This window comes from Salmo trutta, chromosome 14 (assembly GCF_901001165.1).
Source record: "Salmo trutta chromosome 14, fSalTru1.1, whole genome shotgun sequence".
In the NCBI taxonomy this organism is placed as follows: Eukaryota; Metazoa; Chordata; class Actinopteri; order Salmoniformes; family Salmonidae; genus Salmo; species Salmo trutta.
In genome coordinates, this window is record NC_042970.1 from 74,731,884 (window position 1) to 74,759,183 (window position 27,300).

The following is a 27,300-nucleotide window of genomic DNA, read 5'->3' on the forward strand; positions in this document are numbered from 1 at the left end:
CATGAATAGAACATGTTTTCATCTAGGCTATCTATTTCTAATGCATCTATTCTTTATGCATCTATGCTTTGCCTGTCAGATTAATGGTATGGCCACACAGAGACACATGGATTAAATGTGCGTCATTAAACGTAAAGTGTCATTATGCGCGTAACGCTGGTGACAGGTGTGTGCCCAAACGAGCAGCCTGGTATCAACATCAAATATCAACGCGGCTGGCCCACATAGCTTCCACCTAAGTCAAATGTTTCCACCTAAATCAACTTCTCCCAATGGCATCAGTGGAAGTTACGGTTCTCTCTGGATAGAAAAAGAGATGTAGATCCATCCTGTCATCTATTCTATGTACAGTATCTATATCTATGCAGCAATTAATCCACACTCTTTATGCTATCATCACAACAGCCACATAGTGTCTGGGGCATGGAACTATTAACATTGTCATCAATGCTCTTTGTATCGGCTGTCATCTATGCAGTATCTATATTATACTCTGATTCTGCTATCACCACAACCACATAGTGTGCGGGGACATAGAACTATAGAACTACAGTAACATAGTAACAGTCCGGAGTGTAGTGTGTGGTGACATAAAACTATAGTAACACAGTAGCATTCCAGAGTGTAGTGACTGTGATGATTGTTTAAATCCCACTCCACCCTTAAACTAATACTCAATCAAATCGGCCTATCCCAAGAACAGTCGATGATTCCTTGTCTCAGTTCAAGCGGGACTGAAAAAGGTTGATGAACCTCATAAAGTAGGCTGGACACAGCTTGGGGATGTTATCTAAGCCCAAGTGATAAAGATGTACAGTTTAGCGGGCATCCTTAGAGCCTAGCACCTGACTCTTTTTCCAACTGTCTATGTTAGGCAAGAGCTTCCACAGTGAATGCTATGAAGATAATCTCTCTTGGCTGGCTAAACCTCAGATTAAATCATTTTCCGACTCCTACTAATGTTATATACCGAACATAAATATAAACGCAACATGTAAAGTGTTGGTCCCATGTTTCATGAGCTGAAAAAAAAAAATCCCAGACATTTTCCATATGCATACAAAGCTTATTTCTCAAAAATGTTGTGTACACGTTTGTTTACATTCCTGTTAGTCAGCATTTAATCTTTGCCAAGATAATCCATCCACCTGACAGGTGTGGCGTATCAAAAAGCTGTTTAAACAGCATGATCATGACACAGGTGCACATTACATATTAGTCATTTTGCTGGGGACAATAAAAGGCCACTTTAAAATGTGCAGTTTTGTTACACAACACAATTCCACAGATGTTTGGCGTGCTGACTGCAGGAATGTCCACCAGAGCTGTTGCCAGAGAATTTAATGTTAATTTCTCTACCATTTTAGAGAATTTGGCAGTACATCCAACCTGCCTCACAACCGCAGACCACGTTAACCACGCCAGCCCAGGACCTCTACATTTGGCTTCTTCACCTGCGGAATCATCTGAGACCAGCCACCCGGACAGCTGATGAAACTGTAGGTTTGCACAACCGAAGAATTTCTGACAGTTTGTCTCAGGGAAGCTCATCTATGTGCTCGTTGTCCTCACCAGGGTCTTGACTTGACTGCAATTCGGCGTTGTAACCGACTTTAGTGGGCAAATGCTCACCTTCGATGGCTACTAGCACGCTGGAAAAGTGCTCTTTACGGATTAATCTCGGTTTCAATTGTACCGGGCAGATGGCAGACAGCATGTATGGCATCTTGTGTGTGAACGGTTGGCTGATGCTAACGTTGTGAACAGAGTGCCCCATGGGGGCAGTGGGGTCATGGTATAGGCAGACATAAGCTACAGACAATGAGAACAATTTCATTTTATCAATTACAATTGCATTGTCGTGCCATTCATCCGCCGCCATCAGCTCATGTTTCAGCATGATAATGCACGGCCCCATGTCGCAAGCATCTGTATACAATTCCTGGGAGCTGAAAATGTCCCAGTTCTTCCGTGGTCTTCATACTCACCAGACATGTCACCCATTAAGCATGTTTGGAATGCTCTGGATCAACGTGTACGACAGCGTGTTCCAGTTCCCGCCAATATCCAGCAACTTTGCACAGCCATTGAAGAGGAGTGGGACAACAATCAACAGGCCACAATAAACAGCCTGATCAACTCTATGCGAAGGAGATGTGTCGCGCTGCATGAGGCAAATGGTGGTCACACCAGATACTGACTGGTTTTCTGACCAGATGCTAAAATCCCCAATCAATTAAACCAATTAAGAACCTTAAGTAAAATAACATGCACTGATGACATAGCGTCCGGAACAACAAAACTGAGTTTCATTCAAGATTCCAGACCGGCATAAAATACTCAAGCATGATAAATGTAGATATGTAAGATATTTTTGCGCCCTTAACTCACATCCCTATAGGACTACTAATATACAGTTTTTGTCTAGTACAATTATATGAGAAGCACAATGTTTTAATAACAAGAAAAAAGGTCTCACCTTCTAAAACTACAGTACAGTATATTTATTTCCCCCTCAAGGTGAAATGGTTCATAGAGTAAAAGGTAAACTTAAAAATTACTTTAAAATACTATCAATGAAGAGATCCTACACTCTTAGAAACAAGGTGCTTTCTAAAACCTTAGGAGAACCCTTTTGAATAACTATTTTTGGTTGCAGGTAGAACCCCTTTGGGTTCCATGTAGAGACCTTTCTACAGAGGGTTCTACACGGAACCCAACAGGGTTCTACTTAGAAGCAAAAAGGGTTCTCCTATGGGTTAAAAACTATAATCACACTTTTATCAGCCAGTCATTCAGCCAACCAGCAAGCCAGTCAGTAAGTCAGTCATTCAGCTAACCAGCCAGTCAGTCAATCATTCAGCCAACCAGTCAGCCAGTCAGTCATTCAGCTAACCAGCCAGTCAGTCATTCAGCCAACCAGCCAGTCAGCCAGCCAGTCAGTCATTCAGCCAACCAGTCATTCAACTAGACAGTCAGCCAGCCAATCAGTCATTCAGCCAACCAGTCAGCTAAACAGCCAGTCAAGCAATCACTCAGTCAATCAGCCAACCAACCAGCCAGCCAGCCTCTCCTTTCCTATGCTCCATAGAATAGATACAGTGATGTTGGCTGGACCAATCGGCTGCTTAAACAGCAGAGGTTGATGCTGGGAGAGAGAGGGGCACAAAGAGGGAGGCTGCACACACATCTCACACACACACGGTCGTTCCTTCTGAGACCAAACACGCACACTCGCTCACACACAGACACACACACTGGATCTCTCTTTCACACACTCATAGAGTTTTATTATACACTTTTGATTTGGATTTTGCATGTACATTTTGAATTTGTTTTATTTTTTGCATGTTTTCATACAATTAGTACAATACACACATTTGCCAATATGTGCCTTGTTCCAGTTGTCATGCTGTTGGCATTTCTGGGTAAGTACATCAATGGTTTTTTAAATACTTTTGCAATACTTAAGCCTGGTTGGTTTGCAGGTCTTTTGTATACGAAGTGCTGTTTACTTGGTTACTGTAGAGGGTGTGGGAAAAGGTCACATAATAGTTACACCTTGAAATCCACTTGCTTTAGTTAATAAATGATTGTTAACTATTACTATTAACTATCCCTAAAAAGAGGTTATGATCAATACAGTTTCTTTCTAAATACTTTGTTTTATTCAATCAATCAAACTAATCTAGCAAACTAATCTATCAAGGATCAAACTAATGTATCAAACTTGATGGCAAAAATCACAGTGATGTTCCAATGGAGTTGTCTTCTGCATGGTTGACTTCACAGGTTCAGAACACACCTGTGGTGTATATTCACATATTACTCTATGTTAGAACTTTTTCACCCATAGATACATACACTCCACCCGTAGCAGCTATGAATGTCATTTGATACTGTAGCATTTCTCAGGGCTACCCAGGCTAATTGATAGAATGACATGCGCTGAGAGACAATGGCTGCTTCCCAAATAGCACCCTATTCCCTACATAGTGCACTACTTTTGACTAAAGCCCCATAGTTTCAGACAATGTTATCGGCCCATTGGGTCGCAAGGGTTATAGCCATTTCATTCATCCTTAATACATGGCTTGGCTCACGCAGCAGTCTTTGGCTCCAGTAGCCTATTCTCTATGGCTGAGTTGAGCTCTTGTATGAAATCCATTCATGTGTTACATGAGACCAGTGTAATTTCAATGTGTCACTAGCTTAGATCAGGTGAGCAGTATACGCCTGGTAAGGGGGCATATCGGTTAAGTGAGAGGTAGAGTCCAATAGCCCACATTCATAGGTGCTTTGTTTACTTCCTCCAGATATCCTAATATTGATGTTTACTGCATACCTTACATTCATAACAGTCCTGAGTCATAGGCTATCATTCAGCTAGAATATGAAGGCATATTAACTGGTAGGCATATCTGTTTTATAGGCTACTACATGCATGTTGATTACTTAATATGACTAATTCGCTGCAGCTATCTGTCATCATCTCATGTTAAATATACTTGCTATTGAAATTACAGTGATGATGAAATGTACTAGTTATTAACATTCAGTGGTGTAAAGTACTTAAGTATAACTACTTTAAAGTACTACTTAAGTAGTTGTTTTGGGTATCTGTACTTTACAATTTATATTTTTGACAACTTTTACTTCACTACATTCTTAAAGACAATTATGTACTTTTTACTCCATACATTTTCCCTGACACCCAACAGTACTGTTGATTACATTTTGAATGCTTAGCAGGACAGGAAAATTGTCTAATTCACACACTCATCCCTACTGCCTCTGATCTGGTGGACTCACTAAACACACATGCTTTGTTTGTAAATTATTTCTGAGTGTTGAATTGTGCCCCTGCTATCCGTAAATAGAAAAAACAAGAAAATGGTGCCGTCTGGTTTGGTTAATATAAGGAATTTGAAAGGATTTATACTTTTGATACTTAAGTATATTTTAGCAATTACATTTACTTTTGATACTTAAGTATATTTAAAACCAAATACTTTTAGATGTTTACTCAAGTAGGATTTTACTGGGTGACTTTTACTTGAGTCATTTTCTATTAAGGTATATTTACCTTTACTCAAGTATGACAATTGGGTACTTGTTCCACCACTATTGACATTGCAGTGATGATGAAATATACTAGCTATTGACATTACAGTGATGATGAAATATACTAGCTATTGACATTGCAGTGATGATGAAATATACTAGCTATTGACATTACAGTGATGATGAAATATACTAGCTATTGACATTACAGTGATTATGAAATATACTAGCTATTGACATTACAGTGATGATGAAATATACTAGCTATTGACATTACAGTGATTATGAAATATACTAGCTATTGACATTACAATGATGATGAAATATACTAGCTATTGACATTACAGTGATGATGAAATATACTAGCTATTGACATTACAGTGATGATGAAATATACTAGCTATTGACATTACAGTGATGATGAAATATACTAGCTATTGACATTACAGTGATGATGAAATATACTAGCTATTGACATTACAGTGATGAGGAAGTTACTGTAATAGTGGGGGAAACCCTTTCTACATGCCTTGGAAAATATGTTAGATTAACCACTGCTACTGTATAGTCGTCAATACTTAAGCTTGAAGAAATATCATAAACCACTTTAAGATTATCCTAAAAGGCCTAGTGCAGTCAAAAACATGAATTCCTGTGTTTTATATATATTTCCACACTATGGCCCCCATAGTGGTTGAAATAATACTGTGAAATTGTGAAGATTATAATAATGACCTTTTAGTGTAAGAGCTGTTTGAAAAGACCGTCAGAAATTTCAGCCTGTTTTGGTGGGATGGAGCTTTGGCCTGCCTGGTAATTAGTTAATAGACCAATAAGAAAGAGAGTTCCAAACATCTTTGCCAACAGCTAGTTTTCAGTTTTCCCCTCCCAACTTAGACCACTCCAAGACAGTCCTAGCAAAATTCTTGCTTGAGAAATTGCCCTTTACCAAGAAGCTATTTTGGTTTCTTTTCGACCATTTTAATTGAGAACGAACACAGTAAGGTACTTATTTGTGACCCAGAAATGATATTTAGATAAAAACAGCTGCATTGGACCTTTAAGAACTTCCTTGAGAAATGAGAAAGATCAATATCAATTACTAAACCTGTCAGTTATTACGTCCATAATGGCAAAGCATGTGAACACTCCAAAACAATTCAGATGTAACACAATAGGGACGTACTTCCTTGTGCACTTATTTACTTCCACATTTGTCTGTCTGTATGTCTCTCTGTCTGTTTGGCTGTGTTTTTCAGGTTCCAGTTCCTGCACCCAGTTTCAGGCCAACCTAAACATGGGGGGAGTCACGGGATGGGTTCGGTTTGACTCCACTAATCAGACGGCGACCGTAAACGTCACTGGTACCGGAACCTGTGATTCGTCGCTCAACTTCTCCCTGAGTGTGTTCCCTGTGATGTTCGGCCATTTTGCTCAGCCTTGCCTTGAAGCCAACGTAGGAGCGAGCATCTTCACGTTCACCATTGATCCGTTCTCATCCAACACCACTGTTAATATGTCCAGTCTATTTAAGCAGAGGTCAAATCTGGATGACCTTTCGTTGACCTTGGAGACATGCAACGGCACCAAAGCTTGTACAGTCATAAGCGGTCAAACCACAGTTCAGACGTGGCAGGCCAGGTTCTTCAGCTCGGTTGCCGGCGACATTTACATCAGGCAGAACGTCGGACAGACCCACGCCAGGGTCCTCACAAACTTGGCAACGATTGGTCAGGTAGGTGCTACGGCAACCAACATCACCATCTTGACGTCGCAGAGTTCTGCTAGAGACTGTAAGGCTCTTCTGGATAGTCTGGAACCTTCATCTCTCACCCAGCTTGGGGAACTGAAAGTAGGCAGCCCTCTTACACCCGTCAAGTCTCGTTTGGACCTCGCTAGCTTCAGCTCCAACACCCGCTTCGCTCTCCTCAAACTGGGGTCTTCGAGTTATATGTGCGCCGAGATCAGAACAATGGACAGGAAGGAGGTGAGCGCCCTGGTGAATATGAGAGGGGTCAAGGGTTACTTCCTCTTCAGGCAGGACTCGCCGTTCGAAGTCACAAAACTGAGAGTAAATCTGACCAATCTGAGGAGCCGGGTCGGACCCTATCACATCCACCACTTCCCCACACCTCCTATGAGGTCACCTCCGCAGACGACCTGCTCCAACGACAACGTTGGAGGCCATTGGAACCCGTTCGGGATGGACACTAAAGATCCCACCTACCCCTCTGGACCTGGGTCGACCCATGACCGGTATGAAGTAGGGGACCTCAGCGCCAGGCATGGGTCACTAGAGGGTAAAGCTGTGATGGACGCAGTTTTCACAGACTTCAACCTCCCTCTGTTCGGACAGAACAGCATAGTGGGTCGGTCTGTGGTAATCCACCGTCCGGATGGAACTAGGTTCCTGTGCACCTACATAGGCTACCCAGGAGAGGTGCATGTAGCCAGGGCTACATTCCGTCACCCTGTGGTGGGTATGGTCCAGTTCGTCCAACTCAAGAGCAACCCGTTGTCTGATGTCACAGTCTTCATGGATCTGTCCTATGGGAGACCCTCCGAGACCGCTACCCGTAACCACCACTGGCACATCCACATGTATCCTATCAGCTCGGAGACAGACGCGGACAAGGGGAGGTGTGGGACCACGGGGGACCACTGGAACCCCTTCAACGTGGACACAAGGGATTTGAGCTACGGCCTCCACTGCGGCCCCTCCAGACCCTTTTCCTGTGAGGTGGGGGACCTCTCCAAAAAGCACAGCACCCTCGACCTGGGGACCCGAGCGGGTGGGGCGTCGGCCAAACACTTCTTCACGGATACCACTTCCTGGTTGTCACTTCCCGCCAGGTCGGGCTCCATGATTGGTCGATCGGTGGTGATTCACAGTGCGGAGGGCGCCGCCCCCAGGATAGCCTGTGCTAACCTCACTGAGGTCCGGATGCCCGCGGCGGTCTTGGGCCCCTGGCATGGACCAGGGGCCTCCAGGGGCCAGATCCGGTTCTCCCAGGCTTTCCCTCAGGGCCCAACCATGATGGACGTCTCCCTGGCTGGACTCAGCTCCAGGGCTGGGGGCTACCACGTCCACATGCTGCCTATCAGTGCCACAGGTACTATTTCATGTTCTTTATAATGGGAGCCAGTTGTCCTTGAATGTTGTGATAGTCCTCTATTGTTCTGAGTGTTTGTTCAGCCTTTGTGTGTATATCTGTTAATTAATTTCAAAGCTGTAACTGTTTTGTAATATGAACAGATAACTTGATCAAATATTCATTTTTTTAAACGCAAAGTATCAATCCTTTTCCCTCCTTTTGAGAAAGGCGTTTATCAAATAGAACATATTATTATTAATATTACAGGAGAGCCCTGCTCGGACAACAACGTCATGGACCACTTTAACCCCTTCTCCTGGAATGTGTCTGCTTCTCCTGCTCCGGGGTCAGGGACTGTGGATGAATATGAGACTGGGGACATCAGCGGGAAGTTCGGGATGCTGACGGATCAGAACCAGACACAGACTCGGTATTTGGACGGGAATATGCCGATGACAGGGCCGAACAGTATAGTGGGGAGGTCATTGGTGGTTCACTACACTAACGGATCCAGGTGAGTGTGGGGATTTTGTGTGTGTGAGAGAGAGAGACAGACAGACAGACAGACAGACAGACAGACAGACAGACAGACAGACAGACAGACAGACAGACAGACAGACAGACAGACAGACAGACAGACAGACAGACAGACAGACAGACAGACAGACAGAGTGTCCTTTGTCATGGGTCTGTATAGCCACAGTTCCCTCCAGGAGTGCTATAAACAGCCAAACCAAAAATACACAAGGGGAAAGATTGTAACAGGTGGTGTGTGATTAATTTAAGACTGCTGTAGACTTGGTTCCTCTTTGGGTCACATTTGTGATACCTTGACATTCATGAACGGAACTTCTGACAAACTTGGAATGTTTTACATTACCATCCAGTTCCTCTTTAGCTCAGTCAGTTCACGCAGAATAATTTCTGACTCAAATCAAACACTTTACTCATGTAAAATGGAGAGAGCTATATTCACTTAATTCTTTTAAAAATGTAACATTTATTTCACTAGGCAAGTCAGTTAAGAACATATTATTATTTACAATAGCAACCTAGGGTTAACTGCCTTGTTCAGGGGCAGAATGATAGATTTTTATCTTGTCATCTCAGGGATTCGATCCAGAAACCTTTTGGTTACTGGCCCAACACTCTCACACAGACATTTAGCAGAAGCACTTAGTCAGAGTAATTTACAGTAGTGTGTGCATACTGATTCCCCCCCCGTGGGAATTGAACCCACAAACCTGGCATTGCAAGCACCATGCTCTACCAAATGAGCTACACTTGGCCATACAGGACATGGGACAGCTCACATTATTACCTAGAACAAAGCTTCTTTGGCACAACAAGAAGCCAAATAGGTAAAGTAGGGCCTTTATAGAGTAGGATGTCTGGAATACTGTATCCTCATCTCTTGTTGTGGTGTTGACTTATAAAGTGGGTATGTCTTCTGAATCGGCATAACAGTTTATAACATTTACGTCATTTAGCAGACGCTCTTATCCAGAGCGACTTACAGTAGTGAGTGCATACATTTCATACATTTTTTTTTTCTTCTCCGTACTGGTCCCCCGTGGGAATCGAACCCACAACCCTGGCATTGCAAACACCATGCTCTACCAACTGAGCCACACAGGACACATCTGAATCATGTTTGCATCCCCTAAATGTTTCATTTTTGAGTCGTTCACAATAATAATTTTCTTTAATGAGTTCATATTTTGTCTATTTGTGTTTGTGAATTCCAGGATGCGGTGTGCTGACGTCTTAGCTGAGAATGCAACAGATGGACACTGGGTGTTTGCCAAGGCTGTCTTCAAAAGCACGGTGACAGGGACAGTCACACTGGTAAGACCTGGATCTCACCTTTGCTCTCTACAGTATTCAAATGGCACAAAAGTACTTCATTGGTTTGAATCCGGTCTAATACTATTTCAGAAAAAATCTCCATATTTCACACTGCCTCTTCTCTATCCAATAAAGAAATTGCCAAATATATACAACAACAAAAAAAGACTTCATTATTGCCTACAGGGGAAACGTATTTAGACTAATTCAGAGCATGAGGAATACAACAACACGCATCTGCAGGGGTGGATGTTATTCCGTTTATGATACGTCCCAGGAGAGTAAGCTGGCGAATCATTACAAAGCTGCCACAAAAACATGACACTGTATTTTCTGCTGCGCCAGACAGTGAATTCATTAGGGCTGTGGCAGACTCCTGTGTGTGACGGTAGGGCGTGTGTCTGGATCTGTGTGTGTATATCTGTGAGTGTTTGTGTTTGTCTATGTGTGTCTATGGCTGTGTTTACACAGGCAGCCCATTTCTGATGGGGTTTTTTCTCACTAATTGGTCTTTAGAACAATCAAATTGGGATCCCTGTGTAAACACAGCCATGTAGTGTTGGCCTGTAGAGTCAGCCCCCAGCCCCCAGGCAGCTTCCCGGCAGCCCCCCGGCAACCCCCTGGCAGCCCCCCGGCAGCCCCCGGCAGCCCCCAGTCTAAAGCACTCAGGAGAACAGCTGTATTTGTCAGGCTCCTATACAGACCTGTGTCCTCCACAGTGTATCTCCATTACTGTTTAGGATGCTTAGAGAACCCATCAAATATCCTTTCAAATATTATGGTCTATCAGATGCAGGATTTGTGTGCTCTTTACAGACAGTTTAGAACACCTGGTATGAGCGTCTCATAAAACAAGTGCTAATATAGCTTTGCTGATAGGACAGCAGGTGATCATGTTCCCAGTGACGTAAGATTTCATAACCTTAAAACACCTGGTTAAATTACATTGACTCAGTAACTAGTCTAACAGTATTCTCTACTGTCTTCAGTCCCATTGACTCAGTAACTAGTCTAACAGTATTCTTGTCACGTCTGACCAGTAAAGGGGTTATTTATTATTGTAGTTTGGTCAGGACGTGGCAGGGGGTGTTTGTTTTATGTGGTTCAGGGTTTGTTGGGCTATGTGTTATGTAGAGGGGTGTTTGTTTAGAGTGTTCCGGGGTCTTTGGGTTATGTTCTAGGTTAGTGTATTTCTATGTTAGATCTAGGTTGTTTAGTTCTATGTTTAGTTAATTGGGATTGGCCTTCAATTGGAGGCAGCTGTTCCTCATTGCCTCTGATTGAAGGTCCTATGTATAGGGGTGTGTTTGTAATGGGATTTGTGGGTAGTTGTCTCCTTGTTTAGTGTCTGAACACATGACATGACATGACATGACATGACATGACATGACATGACATGACATGACATGACATGACATGACATGACATGACATGACATGACATGACATGACATGACATGACATGACATGACATGACAGTTAGTGGCGGTCGGTGTGTTTGTTTTTCCTTCTTTTAACCAATTAAAGAAGATGAGTATACACGTTCCCGCTGTACCTTCGTCCAATCATTACGACACCTGTTACAATTATCTACTGTCTTCAGTCCCATTGACTCAGTAACTAGTCTAACAGTATCCTCTACTGTCCTCAGTCCCATTGACTCAGTAACTAGTCTAACAGTATCCTCTACTGTCTTCAGTCCCATTGACTCAGTAACTAGTCTAACAGTATCCTCTACTGTCTTCAGTCCCATTGACTCAGTAACTAGTCTAACAGTATACTCTACTGTCTTCAGTCCCATTGACTCAGTAACTAGTCTAACAGTATCCTCTACTGTCTTCAGTCCCATTGACTCAGTAACTAGTCTAACAGTATCCTCTACTGTCTTCAGTCCCATTGACTCAGTAACTAGTCTAACAGTATCCTCTACTGTCTTCAGTCCCATTGACTCAGTAACTAGTCTAACAGTATTCTCTACTGTCTTCAGTCCCATTGACTCAGTAACTAGTCTAACAGTATCCTCTACTGTCTTCAGTCCCATTGACTCAGTAACTAGTCTAACAGTATACTCTACTGTCTTCAGTCCCATTGACTCAGTAACTAGTCTAACAGTATACTCTACTGTCTTCAGTCCCATTGACTCAGTAACTAGTCTAACAGTATTCTCTACTGTCTTCAGTCCCATTGACTCAGTAACTAGTCTAACAGTATACTCTACTGTCTTCAGTCCCATTGACTCAGTAACTAGTCTAACAGTATCCTCTACTGTCTTCAGTCCCATTGACTCAGTAACTAGTCTAACAGTATACTCTACTGTCTTCAGTCCCATTGACTCAGTAACTAGTCTAACAGTATACTCTACTGTCTTCAGTCCCATTGACTCAGTAACTAGTCTAACAGTATACTCTACTGTCTTCAGTCCCATTGACTCAGTAACTAGTCTAACAGTATCCTCTACTGTCTTCAGTCCCATTGACTCAGTAACTAGTCTAACAGTATCCTCTACTGTCTTCAGTCCCATTGACTCAGTAACTAGTCTAACAGTATTCTCTACTGTCTTCAGTCCCATTGACTCAGTAACTAGTCTAACAGTATACTCTACTGTCTTCAGTCCCATTGACTCAGTAACTAGTCTAACAGTATACTCTACTGTCTTCAGTCCCATTGACTCAGTAACTAGTCTAACAGTATCCTCTACTGTCTTCAGTCCCATTGACTCAGTAACTAGTCTAACAGTATTCTCTACTGTCTTCAGTCCCATTGACTCAGTAACTAGTCTAACAGTAGTCTCTACTGTCTTCAGTCCCATTGACTCAGTAGCTAGTCTAACAGTATACTCTACTGTCTTCAGTCCCATTGACTCAGTAACTAGTCTAACAGTATCCTCTACTGTCTTCAGTCCCATTGACTCAGTAACTAGTCTAACAGTATACTCTACTGTCTTCAGTCCCATTGACTCAGTAGCTAGTCTAACAGTATCCTCTACTGTCTTCAGTCCCATTGACTCAGTAACTAGTCTAACAGTATACTCTACTGTCTTCAGTCCCATTGACTCAGTAACTAGTCTAACAGTATCCTCTACTGTCTTCAGTCCCATTGACTCAGTAACTAGTCTAACAGTATACTCTACTGTCTTCAGTCCCATTGACTCAGTAACTAGTCTAACAGTATCCTCTACTGTCTTTAGTCCCATTGACTCAGTAACTAGTCTAACAGTATCCTCTACTGTCTTCAGTCCCATTGACTCAGTAACTAGTCTAACAGTATCCTCTACTGTCTTTTGTCCCATTGACTCAGTAACTAGTCTAACAGTATCCTCTACTGTCTTTTGTCCCAGCAGACTCAGTAACTAGTCTAACAGTATACTCTACTGTCTTCAGTCCCATTGACTCAGTAACTAGTCTAACAGTATACTCTACTGTCTTCAGTCCCATTGACTCAGTAACTAGTCTAACAGTATCCTCTACTGTCTTCAGTCCCATTGACTCAGTAACTAGTCTAACAGTATACTCTACTGTCTTCAGTCCCATTGACTCAGTAGCTAGTCTAACAGTATACTCTACTGTCTTCAGTCCCATTGACTCAGTAGCTAGTCTAACAGTATACTCTACTGTCTTCAGTCCCATTGACTCAGTAACTAGTCTAACAGTATTCTCTACTGTCTTCAGTCCCATTGACTCAGTAACTAGTCTAACAGTATCCTCTACTGTCTTCAGTCCCATTGACTCAGTAACTAGTCTAACAGTATCCTCTACTGTCTTCAGCCCCATTGACTCAGTAACTAGTCTAACAGTATACTCTACTGTCTTCAGTCCCAGCAGACTTTTCTGGATGGCAGCTACAGTGACATCACTCTGGAGGTGGACGTGCGGTCATCACAGGTGCTAGACGTAAGCATGCATGGACCTCTCGGATCTGTTCAATCTCTTTTAATAGAAACAAAAAAAAACGGTCACATTCTCATTGTTATCTAATTACTAACCTTATCACAGGTAGGTTCCATTGAAAAAGGGAGCCTGGAAAAATAAACTATTTTTGTGGCAATAAATAACTTGTGTCACATAGTGGCTGTTATCTAGCCTACAGTGCAATCTCGGCATCCAGAAATCAAGGTCAATCAATCAAATGTATTTATAAAGCCGTTTTTACATCAGCAGTTGTCACAAAGTGCTTATACAGAAACCCATCCTAAAACCCCAAAGAGCAAGCATTGCAGACGTAGAAGCACAATGCAGACGTAGAAGCACAATGCAGATGTAGAAACACAATGCAGATGTAGAAACACAATGCAGACGTAGAACACACAATACAGATGTAGAAGCACAATGCGGATGTAGAAGCACAATGCAGACGTAGAAGCACAATGCAGACGTAGAAACACAATGCAGACGTAGAAGCACAATGCAGATGTAGAAGCACAATGCAGATGTAGAAACACAATGCAGACGTAGAAGCACAATGCAGATGTAGAAACACAATGCAGACGTAGAAGCACAATGCAGACGTAGAAGCACAATGCAGACGTAGAAGCACAATGCAGATGTAGAAGCACAATGCGGATGTAGAAGCACAATGCGGATGTAGAAGCACAATGCAGACGTAGAACCACAATGCAGACGTAGAACACACAATACAGATGTAGAAGCACAATGCAGATGTAGAAGCACAATGCAGACGTAGAACACACAATACAGATGTAGAAGCACAATGCAGACGTAGAACACACAATACAGATGTAGAAGCACAATGCAGACGTAGAACCACAATGCAGACGTAGAACACACAATACAGATGTAGAAGCACAATGCAGATGTAGAAGCACAATGCAGACGTAGAAACACAATGCAGATGTAGAAGCACAATGCGGATGTAGAAGCACAATGCAGACGTAGAAACACAATGCAGATGTAGAAGCACAATGCGGATGTAGAAGCACAATGCAGACGTAGAACCACAATGCAGACGTAGAACACACAATACAGATGTAGAAGCACAATGCAGATGTAGAAGCACAATGCGGATGTAGAAGCACAGTGCAGACGTAGAAGCACAATGCAGACGTAGAAACACAATGCAGATGTAGAAGCACAATGCGGATGTAGAAGCACAATGCAGACGTAGAACCACAATGCAGACGTAGAACACACAATACAGATGTAGAAGCACAATGCGGATGTGGAAGCACAATGCAGACGTAGAAACACAATGCAGATGTAGAAGCACAATGCGGATGTAGAAGCACAATGCAGACGTAGAAACACAATGCAGACGTAGAACCACAATGCAGATGTAGAAGCACAATGCGGATGTAGAAGCACAATGCAGATGTAGAATCACAACGCAGACGTAGAAGCACAATGCAGACGTAGAACCACAACGCAGACGTAGAACACACAATGCAGATGTAGAAGCACAATGCAGACGTAGAAACACAATGCAGATGTAGAAGCACAATGCGGATGTAGAAGCACAGTGCAGACGTAGAAACACAATGCAGACGTAGAAGCACAATGCGGATGTAGAAGCACAATGCAGACGTAGAAACACAATGCAGACGTAGAACACACAATACAGATGTAGAAGCACAATGCGGATGTAGAAGCACAATGCAGACGTATAAACACAATGCAGACGTAGAACACACAATACAGATGTAGAAGCACAATGCGGATGTAGAAGCACAATGCAGACGTAGAAGCACAATGCAGACGTAGAAGCACAATGCAGACGTAGAAGCACAATGCAGACGTAGAACACACAATGCGGATGTAGAAGCACAATGCAGACGTAGAACACACAATACAGATGTAGAAGCACAATGCGGATGTAGAAGCACAATGCAGACGTAGAAACACAATGCAGATGTAGAAGCACAATGCGGATGTAGAAGCACAATGCAGATGTAGAATCACAATGCAGACGTAGAACCACAATGCAGACGTAGAACACACAATACAGACGTAGAACACACAATACAGATGTAAAAGCACAATGCGGATGTAGAAACACAATGCAGACGTAGAAACACAATGCAGACGTAGAACACACAATACAGATGTAGAAGCACAATGCAGACGTAGAAACACAATGCAGACGTAGAACACACAATACAGATGTGGAAGCACAATGCAGACGTAGAAGCACAATGCAGATGTAGAAGCACAATGCAGATGTAGAAGCACAATGCAGACGTAGAAACACAATGCAGATGTAGAACCACAATGCAGAAGTAAAAACAATGTAAGAAACAAATCAGCTGCTCTGTAACATTCTAATGTCTGTCACTAGAGTCTATCTACCGTAGAATCTTATCACAGGTTCTATTAGAAAAGGGAAGCTGTATAAAAAGAATGGTAAAACATCAGAGAAAAAATAATGTTTTCCCCACTGTAACTAGGTAACAGAGGTTTCCTGGATCATCACTGGTAAAGGCTCTGAGGTGAACGACAACCAGTGTACCAGTGTTGGGGACACGTTTAACCCCTTCAACATGGAAGCTGGGGTGAGTTTATTCTCTCATTTTCACTTACAATACATCATGGCCCTTCTTCATGAAGTGTCTAGGATAGATCAGAATTCCTACTCTGAGACACTTTATGAATAAGGGCCCAGTACCTAGCCATCATAGGAGAATTTCCCCCACTGTGTAGTCCACTGTGTAGTCCACTGTGCAGCGCTGATCTCTGCTTTATTTCAACTTTAAAGTTCCACTTGATCAACAAGTCTTATGGAATCCAACAGAACTGTGTTTGATATTCCATCGAATCTTTGTCTTTGACAATGTCACAGTTGTTGGGTTTTGAGTTTGCAAGAAAGGCATTTCACTGTACTTATGCATGTGACATTAAAACTTGCAACTACACCACAACCACAACCATATACTTCACATCGTTCTCATAACCAGAAGTGGAAGTGTTTGTTGGAATTGGTTTCAATAGAATTAGAATGAGTAGAACAGTCATGGAACCTCTGACCCAGCCCTATTGACTTGAATGGGGACGTCCCTTCTAGTAATTCTATTTCTATGGTTGGTTCCGTCCTCTGCTCTGTTCTGTTCTCTCTCAGAACTCCAGTTGTTCCCGTGACAACGCTCTGAGTTGTGAGGTGGGAGACCTGACGAACAGACAGGGGACAGTCAGCCTGACACACAGACAGCTGTACACCGACACCAGCATACAACTGGCTGGGGACTACACAGGTAACACACAAGCATGTACGCACACACACAGAGACACACAGAGACACACACACACACACACACACACACACACACACACACACACACACACACACACACACACACACACACACAGCACTGTAAGCTGGACCAGACAGAATACAAACAGCTGTACTCAGACACCAGCATACAAAGGTCAGGGGAGTACACAGGTAACAGACACACATTGTCTGTTCAGAAATCTAGACTCCTTTATGATGCACATGAAACATAATATTGATGTATTGTCATTGCACACTCACCAAACTGCAATCCAAAATTGTTGCATCACATTGTTTCCCAAGAGAATCAAGTTTCATGACAAAAATGTCAACCACCTTCACTATTAGGGGATATGTCATGTGTGAAACAACAAAGTAATTTAGGTGATAATATAAAAAGTATATTTCTGACTTTGGTGCTGTTGTTGATGTTGTTGTTGTAGTGGTCCACAGGTCCCTGGTCCTGAGGAGCGGCAGCGATGTCTTCGCGTGTGCCGTCATTCTTCCAGAATCCCCCTGGGCAGAGCAGACCTTCCCCAACGTCATGTCTTTCAGCAGGTGGGTGTGATTGGGTATTAAACCGCCTGTGAACTCAAGACTGTGTTAGCCCATCAAGCTAAGACCTACAGGCGTTAGTGTTGGGAGCCAATATGTGAGACTGATCGGGTATTAAACCGTGGAACTGGAGAGGGAATGAGGAAGTGAGTGTTAAATGTAATTAGACTACTTGTTTTTAAAACTTGAGTACCTGGCATTTACATTTATTTGGAAATGCCACCACCTCCTCAGCGAGCCACCACACGTGCCACACCTGTATAAGATGATGGAGGGTTCATTGACAACAATGTGACACAACTCATTGATCATATCTTCATAAAGGGTTTGGCCCAGTGCCAATTGTCGAACCACGAAAACAATCCAACCATATCTCAAATGCTTTACATGATAATACACCATCACTAATCCTGAATTATGGGATTACAGTACATCATCATGAATTCATATATGCTGAGTGTACAAAACATTAGGAACACCTTTTCTTTCCATGACAGACTGACCAGGTGAATCCAGGTGAAAGCTATGATCCCTTATTGATGTCACTTGTTAAATCCACTTCAATCAGTGTAGATGAAGGGGAGGAGACAGGTTAAAGAAGGATTTTTATACCTTGAGACATTTGAGACATGGGTTGTGTGTTTCATTCAGAGGATGAATGGGCAAGACAACATATTTAAGTGCCTTTGAACAGGGTATGATTGTAGGTGCCAGGCATAGCGGTTTGAGTCAAGAACTGCAATGCTGCTGGGTTTTTCACACTCAACAGTTTCTCGTGTGTATCAAGAATGGTTCACCACCCAAAGGACATCCAGCCAACTTGACACAACTGTGGGAAACAATGGAATCAACATTGGCCAGCATCCTGTTCTTAATGTTTTGTATACTCAATATCACACAGATGGGTTGTCATGTGCCTTTTACTGAGGAGGGGCTTCTGTCTGGCCACTCTACCATAAAGGCCTGATTGGTAGAGCGCTACAGAGATGGTTGTCCTTCTGGAAGGTTCTCCCATCTCCACAGAGGGACTCTAGAGCTCTGTCAGAGTTCGGGTTCTTGGTTACCTCTCTGACCAAGGCCCTTCTCCCCGGATTGCTCAGTTTGGTCAGGCGGCCAACTCTAGGAAGAGTCTCGGTGGTTCCAAACTTCTTCCATTTAAGAATGATGGAGGCGACTGTGTTCTTGGGGACCTTAAATGGCGCAGAAATTTTTTGGTATCCTTCCTCAGATCTGTGCCTCAACACAATCCTGTCTCAGAGCTCTACGGACAATTCCTTTGACCTCATGGCTTGGTTTTTGCTCTGACATGCATTGTCAACTTTGGGACCTTATATAGACAGGTGTGTGCCTTTCCAAATCATGTCCAGTCAATTGAATTTACCACAGGTGGACTCCAATCAAGTTGTAGAAACATCTCAAAGATGATCAATGGAAACAGGATGCACCTGAGCTCAATTTCGAGTCTCATAGCAAAGGGTCTGAATACTTATGTAAATAAAGTATTTCAGTTTTCTATTTTTAATAAATTAGTAAACATTTCTAAAAACCTGTTATCGCTTTGTCATTATGGGCGTATTGTGTGTAGATTGATGAGGAAAAAAATATTTTCAATCAATTTTAGAATAAGACTGTAACGTAACAAAATGTGAAAAAAGTCAAGGGGTCTGAATACTTTCTGAAAACACTATATATAACAGGATGTTGGTGGCACCTTAATTGGGGTGAACAGGATCGTGATAGTACGGGAAAAAAATAAAACAAAATGTATGAAATGTATTCACTACTGTAAGTCGCTCTGGATAAGAGCGTCTGCTAAATGACTAAAATGTAATAAAAAAAAAGTTAATAATAACTGGAGGGGAATCAGTGGAACGGTATCATATACATAAAACACATGGTTTCCAGGTGGTTGATGCCATTCCATTTGCTCCGTTCCGGCCATTATTATGCAGCCTCTGTATATATATATTTATTTATTTATTTATATATATACACTGCTCAAAAAAATAAAGGGAACACTTAAACAACACAATGTAACTCCAAGTCAATCACACTTCTGTGAAATCAAACTGTACACTTAGGAAGCAACACTGATTGACAATACATTTCACATGCTGTTGTGCAAATGGAATAGACAACAGGTGGAAATTATAGGCAATTAGCAAGACACCCCCAATAAAGGAGTGGTTCTGCAGGTGGTGACCATAGACCACTTCTCAGTTCCTATGCTTCCTGGCTGATGTTTTGGTCACTTTTGAATGCTGGCGGTGCTTTCACTCTAGTGGTAGCATGAGACGGAGTCCACAACCCACACAAGTGGCTCAGGTAGTGCAGCTCATCCAGGATGGGACATCAATGCGAGCTGTGGCAAGAAGGTTTGCTGTGTCTGTCAGCGTAGTGTCCAGAGCATGGAGGCGCTACCAGGAGACAGGCCAGTACATCAGGAGACGTGGAGGAGGCCGTAGGAGGGCAACAACCCAGCAGCAGGACCGCTACCTCCGCCTTTGTACAAGGAGGAGCAGGAGAAGCCCTGCCAGAGCCCTGCAAAATGACCTCCAGCAGGCCACAAATGTGCATGTGTCTGCTCAAATGGTCAGAAACAGACTCCATGAGGGTGGTATGAGGGCCCGACATCCACAGGTGGGGGTTGTGCTTACAGCCCAACACCGTGCAGGACATTTGGCATTTGCCAGAGAACATCAAGATTGGCAAATTCGCCACTGGCGCCCTGTGCTCTTCACAGATGAAAGCAGGTTCACACTGAGCATGTGACAGACGTGACAGAGTCTGGAGACACCGTGGAGAACGTTCTGCTGCCTGCAACGTCCTCCAGCATGACCGGTTTGGCGGTGGGTCAGTCATGGTGTGGGGTGGCATTTCTTTGGGGGGCCGCACAGCCCTCCATGTGCTCGCCAGAGGTAGCCTGACTGCCATTAGGTACCGAGATGAGATCCTCAGACCCCTTGTAAGACCATATGCTGGTGCGGTTGGCCCTGGGTTCCTCCTAATGCAGGACAATGCTAGACCTCATGTGGCTGGAGTGTGTCAGCAGTTCCTGCAAGAGGAAGGCATTGATGCTATGGACTGGCCCGCCCGTTCCCCAGACCTGAATCCAATTGGGCACATCTGGGACATCATGTCTCGCTCCATCCACCAACGCCACGTTGCACCACAGACTGTCCAGGAGTTGGCGGATGCTTTAGTCCAGGTCTGGGAGGAGATCCCTCAGGAGACCATCCGCCACCTCATCAGGAGCATGCCCAGGCATTGCAGGGAGGTCATACAGGCACGTGGAGGCCACACACACTACTGAGCCTCATTTTGACCTGTTTTAAGGACATTACATCAAAGTTGGATCAGCCTGTAGTGTGGTTTTCCACTTTAATTTTGAGTGTGACTCCAAATCCAGACCTCCATGGGTTGATAAATTGGATTTCCATTGATTATTTTTGTGTGATTTTGTTGTCAAAACATTCAACTATGTAAAGAAAAAACTATTTAATAAGATTATTTCTTTCATTCAGATCTAGGATGTATTGTTTAAGTGTTCCCTTTATTTTTTTGAGCAGTATATATGTTGTGAAATTGTATATTTTCCCAACAAATTATAAAAACAATAATACAAATTGTCTATTGTTCATTTTTCTCTCAAGATATGACTTCCGCAATAGGGTGGCAGAGGTCCTAGAGGTGAACATGTCCAGGGTCACCATCCTTCCAGGGTCTCCTCTGGCCACAGTGGACAGACCATGCCAGAAAGTCAGCTTCCTTGTCTCAGGTACAGCCAATAATATAGTGCTGTATGTGTATGGGTAGAGCACAGTGATGCACAATATTCTCTGATCAAAGAAGAAAAAAGAAGAAACATTTTATGAATTACGGAGGCAGTGGCACTTAAGACACATTTAAAACATTACATTGGTAATTATTGTCTGTGCCCATGCTATTATCAGCTTCCTTATCTCAGGTACAGCTGATGACATACAGTAGGTAGTATATTGTTTGTCTATGGTTCAGCGCAATGATGCCCAATATTCCTTTATCAAAATCTGCCTGAAAACGTGTTTTCTTTGAATTTCTATACTGTTCAAAAGTGATATTCTTTCCAAATAAGATGCAGACAAATGTTCCAGCACAAACACTGATAATTGTGGCAAAGTCAAAACATTACAGAATGAATTATTGTCTGTGCCCATATTATATACCAAGTCCCCTCTCCTGACCCTAACACTGAACAGGGAGGGACATGCAAGTTGTAAAAAGGAAGTGTGTGGGTTGCGCTGATTAATCAGATCAGCCTAAAACATCTGACAGTGCATGTGGGGGAATTGTTTTAACAATAATAATAAAGTGTAAAGTCCTAGTGCAGTCAAAAAGTGATATTCCTGTGTTTTACAATATATATTTTTCCTCACCATGAGGTTAAAATATAATTATGATAATGCTCTTTTAATGTAAGAGCTGTTTGAAAAGACAGCTTGATATTCTTGCCTGTTTTAGTGGGATGGCGCTTTAGCCTGCCTGGTGATATCACCAGGTGGTAAATTAGTTAATAGACCAATAAGAAAGAGAGTTCCAAATCTTTCTGCCAATAACAGCTAATTTTCAGTTTTCCCCTCCCCACTCAGACCACTCCCAGACAGTCCTAGCAAAATTCTAGCTTGAGAAATTGCTCTTTGCTATTTTTGACCATTTTAAATTACAGCAAGGTACTTAATTGTTACCCAGAAATGATTTGATATTGAGATAAAACGGCTGCATTGGACCTTTAAGCACTTGTGAGGGAGATCCCCTAGAGCTTATAGTCTACGAGCCTACAGCGACTTCAGAAAAACAATCAAGTATCTTCCTCAGTGAGTCATTGAAAGTAGTGAGAAGTTAGTCACCCATATTCAGAAGTGGTTTCAGGACAGGTTCACTGCAGAGGTGTTGAAGAGATGACAGTAATTCAAGAATGACAGCTACTGCACATTGTTGTCACTCATTTTAAGGTAAACGTCAGTTCAAGTCAAATACTAACAGTGACAATACAGCATAGGTCTATCACCAGTCTAATGTTATAGTGGAAAGGTCAAATCAAATGTTATTGGTCACATACACATGGTTAGCAGATGTTATTGCGAGTGTAGCGAAATGCTTGTGCTTCTAGTTCCGACAGTGCAGCAATATCTAACAAATAATCTAAACATTCCACAACAAATACCTAATACACACAAATCTAAGTAAAGGAATGGAATAGAATATATAAATATAAATATATGGATGAGCAATGACCAAGCGGCATAGGCAAGATGCAATAGATGGTATAAAATACAGTATATACATATGAGATGAGTAATGCAAGATATGTAAACATTATTAAAGTGGCATTATTAAAGTGACTAGTGATCCAGTTATTAAAGTGGCCAATGATTTCAAGTCTGTATGTAGATAGCAGCCTCTCTGTGTTAGTGATTGCTGTTTAACAGTCTATGGCCTTGAGATAGAAGCTGTTTTTCAGTCTCTCGGTCCCAGCTTTGATGCACCTGTACTGACCTCGCCTTCTGGATGGTAGCGGGGTGAACAGGCAGTGGCTCGGGTGGTTGTTGTCCTTGATGATCTTTTTGGCCTTCCTGTGACATCGGGTGCTGTAGGTGTCCTGGAGGGCATGTAGTTTGCCCCTGGTGATGCGTTGTGCAGACTGCACCACCCTCTGGAGAGCCCTGGGGTTATGCGCAGTGCAGTTGCCATACCAGGCAGTGATACAGCCCGACAGGATGCTCTCAACTGTGCATCTGTAAAAGTTTGTGAGGGTTTTAGGTGACAAGCCAAATTTATTCAGCCTCCTGAAGTCCAAGATCATCTCCTTTGTTTTGTTGACGTTGGGTGAGAGGTTGTTTTCCTGACACCACACTTCGAGTGTCGTCACCTCCTCCCTATAGGCTGTCTCGTTGTTGTTGGTAATCAAGCCTACTACTGCTGTGTCATCTGCAAACTTGATGATTGAGTTGGAGGTGTGCATGGCTACACAGTCATGGGTGAACAGGGAGTACAGGAGGGGGCCGAGCATGCACCCTTGTGGGGCCCCAGTGTTGAGGATCAGCGAAGTGGAGATGTTGTTTGCTTCCTTCACCACCTGGGAGCGGCTCGTCAGGAAGTCCAGGACCCAATTGCACAGGGTGGGGTTGAGACCCAGGGCCTCAAGCTTAATGATGAGCTTGGAGGGTACTATGATGTTGAATGCTGAGCTGTAGTCAATGAACAGCATTCTTACATAGGTATTCCTCTTGTCCAGATGGGGTAGGGCAGTGTGCAGTGTGATGGCAATTGCATCGTCTGTGGACCTATTGGGGCGATACGCAAATTGAAGTGGGTCTAGGGTGACAGGTAAGGTGGAGGTGATATGATCTTGGACTAGTCTCTTGGGCACTTCGTGATGACAGAAGTGAGTGCTACGGGGCGGTAGTCATTTAGTTAAGTTACATTTGTCTTCTTGGGTACATGTACAATGGTGGCCATCTTGAAGCGACAGCAGACTGGGATAGGGAGAAATTGAATATGTCTGTAAACACATCAGCCAGCTGGTCTGCGCATGCTCTGAGGACACGGTTAGGGATGCCGTCTGGGCCGGCAGCCTTGTGAGGGTTAACACGTTTAAATGTCTTACTCACAACGGCCACAGAGAAGGAGAGCCCACAGTCCTTGGTAGCGGGCCGTGTCTGTGGCACTGTATTATCCTCAAAGCGGGCAAAGAAGGTGTTTAGGTGTGTGTGTGTGTGTGTGTGTGTGTTCATTTATATTTGGCAATCTATGTTGAAATCTAGTTTCTTGGAGGCCATGACACAATTCATTAGTCAAAAGTATTCACCTGGATTGTGAACCTATTGTTTACATCCGAAACGTTATAATTATGTTGTCTGAGTATTTGAACATCACACCACTTATATAGTTGTCTTTGTCATTAAAGTGTCACAACTGACAGTCAGGTAGAGAAGGAATAGAGGTGCTGAAACACGAGCTGTGGGTGTTCTTGGGTGAAGGAATAACTTTTTGAAGAATGAGGAGGTAGGCTGCTCACAGATGGTTTGCAGGACACAGATTAAGCCTTGTATAATGGAGAAAAACAACTCCTCCTCACGCTACAGAGCAATTACCAGGGTTTTTGTCTGTCGTTTTCAATGAACTGCCAAATCGTGGGAGTCTGTGTAGATGCTATGCTAGGTGTTGATTCTTCCCTCCATAAAGCTTTGTTGTTTTCTCAGCCCTTGTGTCCCACTCTGAGAGCTACTCAGAGATAGTTGCGTTCCAAAGAATCCTATTCCCTACATAGCACTCTACTTTTAACAGAACCCCAATGGCCCTGGTCAAAAGTAGTGCACTAAGTAGCTAGCTGCTCAGGCCTCTGTGTCTAGACGTCCAGACAATGAATAATTCTGCCCATTCAAAAGCCTTACAAAACCTGGAAAAACTGCTGGGTAACCTGATGCTGGAGTTAAGGGTCTGGCTATTCTCTATAGTGTACTACTTTTGACCAAAGCCCTATGTACCCTGGTCAAAAGTAGTGCACTAAGTAGGGAATAGGGTGCCCTTTGGGATGCAGCCTTTGTCCCCCTCCAAGTTGTCTGTCCCAGGAGGACAGAGGAGAGCAGTGTATGGAGAAGTGGTACCACAGTATAGCACAGACAGGATGGCCTTTATGACATCAGAAGAACACAGTGGAACGTTCTCAGTTTAGGACTGTCCGATGAAGACATACAGAGTTGTGAATGATAAACTATCTTTGTGAAAAAAAGTTTATTTGTCTCATCTAAAAACATAGTTTTTCCTTGATCTGGGTACTCAGACTAGGCTGTAGATGTATTTATTGAACCTTTATTTTATCAGAGAGTCATACTGAGTCAATAAATTACAGAAAATACACACATGAAAATATAAATACAAAATGCAAGCAGAAAGAAAAACACGGTCATAAAAAACAAAGACATTCATCAGTAATAAGGTCCTCAATCCGCTTTCTGAATTGCCATAGAGGCACCAGAACATCACATTTAACAACATTTTGAAGATTGTTCCTCAAATAAGGTGCAAGAAAACTAAAGCTGATTTACCTAACTCTGTAGAGACCAAAGGAATTTACAGAGTTAGTCATCCCTGAAACCGGGTGTGGTAACTAGTATGACTGAAGTTTAGTAATGATGTTAGGAACAGTGGAACTTTTTGTAAAAGGGCTTCATAAATGAAAACATAGCAATGTATCAACCTACGTGACATCAAAGAGGGCCAACCAACTTTCTGGTAGAGAATGCGTGACCCAAGCTTTCACTGACTCCAAAACAGTCTTTACACAATATTCTCAGTTTAGGGAAGCCTGATGAAGACATTACAGGGGAGAATAAAATGGTAATAACATTGTAATAATACAATGGTAACAAGTTACTCACAATGCTACATACTACTGTGACTTTTAATAACCAATACCCTGTTGACTTACAGGGGAGGTGAGTACGGACAAGATGAACTCTATCAAAGACAGTGAGAAGATGGGCATCTTCAAGCAGACAGAAGGTTGCTCAAGTAAGTACACCACTGACACACACACACACACACACACACACAATACAGTAGGTGGGATAGTGTATAACTGAACAGAAACATACAAATAAACCTTACTGTGTAGACGTATTAATGTAATACAATCTTTCATCTCAATGTTCATTTAAACAGGAAGTTCTGGACAACTGCTGGAGCCTGGGAGACATCTGGTGATGTTGACGATAGCTGCAGCCTACTTCCTACACTCTCTGATCCAGCAGTAGTTTATACTGTAGATCTAGGTTTGCATCCCAAATGGTACCCTATTCCCCATATAGTGCACTACTTCTGACCAGAGACTTTTAAAACTTTTTTTTTATTTCACCTTTATTTAACCAGGTATGCCAGTTGAGAACAAGTTCTCATTTACAACTGCGACCTGGCCAAGTTAAAGCAAAGCAGTGCGACACAAACAACACGGATTTACACATGGAATAAACAAATGTACAGTCAATAACACAATAGAAAAAAATCTATATACAGTGTGTGCAAATGAGGTAAGATTAGGGAGGTAAGGCAATAAATAGGCTGTAGTGGCGAAGTAATTACAATTTAGCAATTAGGAGCAAAAAAATAAAATAATAACAATATGGGGATGAGGTAGTTGGATGGGCTATTTACAGATGGCCTATGTACAGGTGCAATGATCTGTGAGCTGCTCTGACAGCTGATGCTTAAAGTTAGTGAGGGAGATATGAGTCTCTAGCTTCAGTGATTTTTGCAACTCGTTCCAGTCATTGGCAGCAGAGAACTGGAAGGAAAGGCGGCCAAAGAAGGAATTGACTTTGGGGTTGACCGGTGAAATATACCTGCTGGAGCGCGTGCTACGGGTGGGTGCTGCTATGGTGACCAGTGAGTTGAGATAAGGCAGGGCTTTACCTAGCAAAGACTTGGGCTTTGGTCAAAAGTAGTGCACTGTATAGGGAATAAGGTGCCATTTGGGCATAGCC

The 27,300-nt window shown here is 42.8% G+C and overlaps 1 protein-coding gene across 3 annotated transcripts; it reads left to right on the top strand.

Annotated features, from left to right (window-relative positions):
• Positions 1-1,470: 1,470 nt before the first annotated feature.
• Positions 1,471-26,664, top strand: LOC115147386 (uncharacterized). Of its 3 annotated transcripts, none has more exons than XM_029689616.1 (11): positions 1,471-1,499; positions 6,324-8,177; positions 8,427-8,673; positions 9,908-10,007; positions 13,819-13,896; positions 16,404-16,508; positions 17,072-17,204; positions 17,668-17,782; positions 21,433-21,557; positions 26,252-26,332; positions 26,483-26,664. In XM_029689616.1, exons 2-11 carry the CDS (start codon positions 6,362-6,364, stop codon positions 26,572-26,574), a joined length of 2,892 nt encoding a protein of 963 aa, XP_029545476.1. In that variant the 5' UTR covers positions 1,471-1,499; positions 6,324-6,361; the 3' UTR covers positions 26,575-26,664. The 3 variants fall into 3 exon arrangements, with proteins under 3 accessions (XP_029545476.1, XP_029545475.1, XP_029545474.1); XM_029689615.1 differs by lacking the exon at positions 1,471-1,499 and adding an exon at positions 3,207-3,428; XM_029689614.1 differs by lacking the exon at positions 1,471-1,499 and having other exon boundaries at positions 6,061-8,177.
• Positions 26,665-27,300: the final 636 nt, after the last annotated feature.